General features: G+C 63.3%; 1 protein-coding gene across 1 annotated transcript in view; it reads right to left on the bottom strand.

The window, feature by feature from the left end:
• The window catches only part of COL18A1 (collagen type XVIII alpha 1 chain), a 19,507-nt gene that overhangs the window by 2,231 nt on the left and 12,026 nt on the right, over window positions 1-5,250 (bottom strand). Inside the window, 24 exon segments of the mRNA XM_031064980.1 lie at window positions 5-37; window positions 366-401; window positions 582-710; window positions 794-867; window positions 1,021-1,165; window positions 1,262-1,384; window positions 1,479-1,522; window positions 1,612-1,674; window positions 1,806-1,839; window positions 2,033-2,104; window positions 2,292-2,357; window positions 2,570-2,623; window positions 2,742-2,777; window positions 2,871-2,945; window positions 3,076-3,138; window positions 3,299-3,325; window positions 3,435-3,464; window positions 3,602-3,691; window positions 3,762-3,797; window positions 4,152-4,214; window positions 4,336-4,380; window positions 4,463-4,489; window positions 4,602-4,664; window positions 4,790-4,930. Of these exon segments, the coding sequence (XP_030920840.1) occupies window positions 5-37; window positions 366-401; window positions 582-710; window positions 794-867; window positions 1,021-1,165; window positions 1,262-1,384; window positions 1,479-1,522; window positions 1,612-1,674; window positions 1,806-1,839; window positions 2,033-2,104; window positions 2,292-2,357; window positions 2,570-2,623; window positions 2,742-2,777; window positions 2,871-2,945; window positions 3,076-3,138; window positions 3,299-3,325; window positions 3,435-3,464; window positions 3,602-3,691; window positions 3,762-3,797; window positions 4,152-4,214; window positions 4,336-4,380; window positions 4,463-4,489; window positions 4,602-4,664; window positions 4,790-4,930 (1,569 nt within the window).

Below are 5,250 nucleotides of genomic sequence, written 5' to 3'. Positions count from 1 at the left end.
AGTGGAGGGTGGGCGGCTTGTCGTACACCTCGTTGTCCTGGGGAGGGGGACACAGTGTGAGGGGGGATGTGGTGCCCCAGGTGGGGATGGGGATGGAGATGGAGAATGTTGGGGATGGATGGAGATGGTTGTGGTTGGATGAAGATGGGCATGGAGATGGTTGGGGTTGGATGGATATGGCACTGGGAATGGAGATGGTTGGGAATGGGGATTGATATGGTTGGGGATGAATGGAGAAGGGGATGAAGTTGATTGATGATGGATAGAGCTGGTTGTGGATGGGATGATAGATGAGGATGGAGGATAGGGATGGGATTGGGAAGGAGGATAGGAATGAGGATGTGCATGGGAAATAGAGGACTCACCAGAGCCGAACTGGGGATCAGGTTGTGCTCCTCCAGCTGCAAGGGCATGGCACATCAGATCCCAGCTGCCCCCCTCTCCTCTTCCTCGCGCACGGGTGGGGGGACCCCAAGCATCACCAGGAGTCACCACCGAGCCCCCGGGGTGGTGCTGTCCGCGCTCCCCTCAAGCCGGGCAGCGCAGCCCTGGCAGGGGTGCCCCTCTGCCCCCCCACTCACCAGCACCCTGCGGAAGCCCCCGCGGAGGCGGACGTAGAGCCCCTGCCGGTCCGTCAGGAAGACGAGGCCGCCCTCGGGCAGCTCGTGCGCGGCACTCAGCATCGCCTGGTACGTGGGCATGGCCTGGAGCTGTGGGCACAGCCCACAGGGGGCAGGGCTCAGGGATCGGCCGCCTGCACCACGGGCAACCCCTGCCCAGAGCCCTGACTCACCCCCAAGGATATCCCGCCAGTGCCTGGTGGTCCAGGGGGTCCTGGGGGTCCCGGGGGTCCAGGGATGCTGACAGCTGTGGGGGAAGGAAGATGAGATGGAGAGAGGTGCAGCGTGGGGAGGAATGCAGAGCTGCAAGGAGGGATGCATGGGATACAATCAGGAATGCTGGGGGGGGCAGGGAGGGATGTGGGGGTGCAGGGTGGAATGCAGCAGAGCAGGTACTCACCTTGTCTGTGGGGACCTGGGAAGGAGGGTGGCCCGGGTGGACCAGGAGGGCCAGGGGGGCCCTGCCGCCCCTCGTATCCGATACCAGGGGGACCCTGAGGTCCTGGAGGCCCCGGTGGCCCAACAATACTGTCCCCCTTGGGACCCTAGACAGCGTGAGAGAAAATCTGTTGGAGCAAAGCCCCCAGGGATGCCACCTCCCACTGTGCCCCCCTTCACTCTCCACCCTGTGAGGTACTCACCGGCAGCCCGGGGTATCCCTGGGGCCCTGGAGGCCCTGGAAGTCCAGAGACTCCAGGACTGTAGAGTGGGGTGCTGCCTGGCTCGCCCTTCTGACCCTTGGGACCTGCATCCCCCTTGTCACCCTGTGGGATGGCACAGTCTTAGGGTGAGCAGCTGGGAAGCACTGGGCACCCCAAGTGATGCTGGGTTCCAGCTGCCAGTGTGCAAAGGGCTTACCCGCAGGCTGGTACCAAAGTGACTCACGTCATAGGGGAACTGGCCTGTGGAGAGAGGGAGAGGAGGGGAGAGGAGCCAGGATGGGTATGAGCCACCCCCTGCCTGCCTCTGCCAGCAGGGACCAGTTACCTACCTGGCGGTCCTGGGGGCCCGGTGTCACCTTTCTCTCCCTTTTGTCCTGAGAACTGGTGGAAACCTGTGGGGAGCAGCAGAGATGCCATCTCAGAGCTGCAGCTATAAGGGATGGGAGGGGGTTCCTCCCCAGCCCTGCTTTGCCAAGGTTCCCCAAAATGCCCAGAGGGGGTGGGGAGAGGGACACCCACTTACCAGGGAACGCCGGGTGGCTGGAGTCACTGAAGGTCTGTGGAGATGCAAAGGAAGTGGCTGCAGAGACAGCAGCATCCTTGGGGACCCCCCCTAATGCTGGTGACAGTCCCACATGCCAGCTCCAGCCAGGATGTCACCAGAGCATTCTCTGTTTCCTCCAGGCAGGCAGGGGACACCGGGGGCCCAGTCACCAGCATGTCCATCACGGTGACCGTGGTGATACTCACATTGCCATTGCTGTAGACTATGCTGCCAGGTGGCCCAGGGGGCCCAGGGGGTCCTGGGGGGCCTGGGGGACCCTGTGGGGGTCGAGAAGATTTGTCAGAGTCCTGCAAAGTGGACAGTCCCCACCATGGAGGGGGACAACCAGCCCCTGAGAGAAGGAGACATGCCCTTTGCCTAAGGGATTGGGGTCCTTGGGGAGACCCTCGGGGTGTGTGCCCCGCCCTGCAGGGCCAGCAGCTGGGGGGTCACAGCAGTGCTCACCCGCAAGCCCAGCACGTCTGCGGGGTCACCCTTCTCGCCCTTCAGCCCGTTCATGCCAGGACGTCCCTGTGGATGAGCAGCGCAATGAGCTTTGTCCCCGTTCCCCCGCCAGCCCCTGGCGTCACATCTGGGGCTCCAGAGTCACCTCCGACACCCCAGCCCCGCCCCATCCCCCAGGGACACGGCAGGGTGTGGGGCTCAGGGGGTGCAGGACGTGCAAACGCAGACGGGGGCGCGGTGGAGGCGATGGACACAAACAAACCGGGAGCAGGTCTTACGGGTCTGCCCGGAAAGCCAATCTCTCCCTTCATCCCTGCTCGTCCTGGGGGACCCTGGAAAGGAAAGAAGGTGAGGGTGAGGGATGCTCAGTATGGAGGCATCCCCTCTGCCTAGGATCACCTCCATCCCTCCCCATGGGACACAAGGAGGGCGACGGTGATGGTGACTTACCGATGGTCCCATTGGGCCCTGCAGCCCTGGCTCCCCCTGCAAATAATGGAGAGGGACAGGGCATCACCACTGGGACCACCTGGCACTGTCCCAGGGGGATGTGCCCCCCCATTCCTGCCAGGAACCCACCTTTTCTCCTTTCACCTTGGCAGTGACCACGGTCCCGTCAGGGCTGATGATGACGCCGGGCTCCCCCTTCTCCCCCTGCAAGAGAAGAGGAGGTGGGAGGGGACACGCAGGGACCAGGCTCCCTCCCATGACAGAGCTGGTGTCACCTGACGGCCAGGTAGAATGGGGGACCAGGAATGGGGTGCAGGTGGCCTGGAGCAATTACCTTCAACCCTGGGGCACCCTGGGGACCAGGTGACCCCTGGTCTCCTTTCGGTCCCACCGGGCCCTGCAGAAAGGACACAGAGCCCATGTCATTCCCAGCTCAACAAAGGCAGGCTCCAAACTCCCCCTCCATCACCACCGCTCTGCAGCAAAGCACAGCAGGACTGGCGACCACAGCTGTCACCAGAGCCATCCCGTGGTCCCCAGATGTGTCACCGACTCACCGGGAAGCCAGCGCGGCCTGGTCTGCCCTGCAGAGAGAAGCAGAGATGCTCCTAAGAGCAAACCCCATCTTTCCAAAAACAGGCTGCCCTCCTGGCCCTGCTGAGGGGTGGGCACAGGTGGCAGGAGGGCACCTACCTCTGGACCAGGAAAAGCCACCAAAGACTGCTGCAAAAAGAGACAAAATGAGGTTTTCCCCCTGATCTTGGCTCTGAGGGTCAGAGCTGCTGGTGAGGCCTCCCTCACGATGGCTGCTGGAACACCCCTTCCCCTGCCCTGTGCTGAAGCCAGGTGCCACCACTTACATCTTCACCGGAGACACTGATCACCTGTCCAGGGGGACCAGGTGGGCCAGGGGGGCCAGGCAGCCCCACTCCATCTTGGCCTCGCTCTCCCTGGAAAACACAAGCCATCAGCCCAGGGCCGCCAGCGGCTGGTCCCCGTCCCCAGCCTGGTGGCACCTACCTTCTCACCAGTACTGCCTTTGTCACCTTTGGGTCCCTGGAAAGAGGAGCAGGAGGGAGTGAGCGCCAAATGGAGAGGGACTCTGGCTCACCAGTGCAGACCCCCTCCTCCCACCTCTGGCTCAAAACATCCTTCAGGCAGCCCCACCTCTGCCTCCAGCTCCAGGCAATGAGCCAAGCTGCAATGATTTTGGGTGGAGGTGGTGGCCGGTGCGGTGACAAGGTGGGGGGGACAGGAGCCTAGGGGGCGTGGGCACCCCTGACATGAGGTGAGCCGGGTCCCACAGCAGGGAGGGGGAATTTGGGCTGCTGGGGATGGAGCTGCTGCAATCAAAGGTGCCCTGCCTGGAGCTGGGGGGCTCTTCTGGAGCTGGGGGGCTGAAGCTCCTACCTGTGGTCCAGGGAAGCCCTCCAGGCCAGGGCGGCCATCCACACCAGGCATGCCAGCATCTCCCTGCAGTGGGAGCAGGAAAGGGCAGGATGCAGCCCCAGGTCGCAGAGCACAGGGGTCCTGCCCACTGCCCTGCACACCCAGGTGCTGGCACAAAGCCATCCCAATCTCCCAGTGCTCCTACCTTCGGTCCCGGCAAGCCAGGCTGTCCGGGGCTGCCGACCTCTCCCTGCAAGGAAAGAGGTGTCAGAGGCATCCCTACAGGCTGCCTGCATGGATGGAGCCAGGAGCATGTTGTAAGGGTTCCTCACCTTCAGCCCTGGCAGTCCTGGCACACCCTGCAAGCAACAAGGGGACCATGAGCACTGGGTGATGGCAGGGGACATGATGGCCGGGAATTCCCCAGGGAGCCCAGGATGGAGAGGAGGGAAAGGGCAGGAACGGCCCTACCTGTGGTCCTTCAGGCCCAGGCGGTCCAGGGGTGAATGACAGCCCCGAGCCCTCCATGTCACCCTAAATGCAGGGAGAAGGGGCTGAGCTGTGTCTGTCTCCGGCTCCATCCCATCCCATCCCATCCCATCCCATCCCATCCCATCCCATCCCATCCCATCCCATCCATCCCTGCAGCGAGCACTCACAAATCCAGCCTCCCAGCCCGGCCCCGGTGGTCCCGGGGGGCCGGGGGGCCCTGGCTGCCCTCGGGGTCCGACGGGCCCGGGAAGGCCGGCTAAGCCCATTTCTCCTGGGGGCCCTGCTGGTCCCGTTTCTCCTTTGTTGCCCTGCAAAGGAGACATGAAGGGCACAGATGGAAGGTGGCAGTGGTGACTGCCTGGAGCCTGCAAGGAGGAAGCAGAGCATCCCCTCACAAATCCCCTCTGGGGCAGGACATGGAGGATCTCCCTGATGTTCTCCTGCCTAGGGGTTTTGTGGGAGGGGGCATTGCCCAGCCTGGGCGCCCTTCATCCCACCAGCTCCCCTTGTAATGTCCACAGCGGCCACCAGAGGCTCGTCTCAAATCATACAATGGGAATGTCTTTGCACGTGGGGCTGGCTCCACTGCTGCGGCAGAGCTCAGTGCCATAAAGGAATGCTCACAGGC

This window comes from Geospiza fortis, unplaced genomic scaffold (genome assembly GCF_000277835.1).
Source record: "Geospiza fortis unplaced genomic scaffold, GeoFor_1.0 scaffold474, whole genome shotgun sequence".
NCBI classification, from domain to species: Eukaryota; Metazoa; Chordata; class Aves; order Passeriformes; family Thraupidae; genus Geospiza; species Geospiza fortis.
This window is presented reverse-complemented; position numbering and strand designations above follow the sequence as displayed.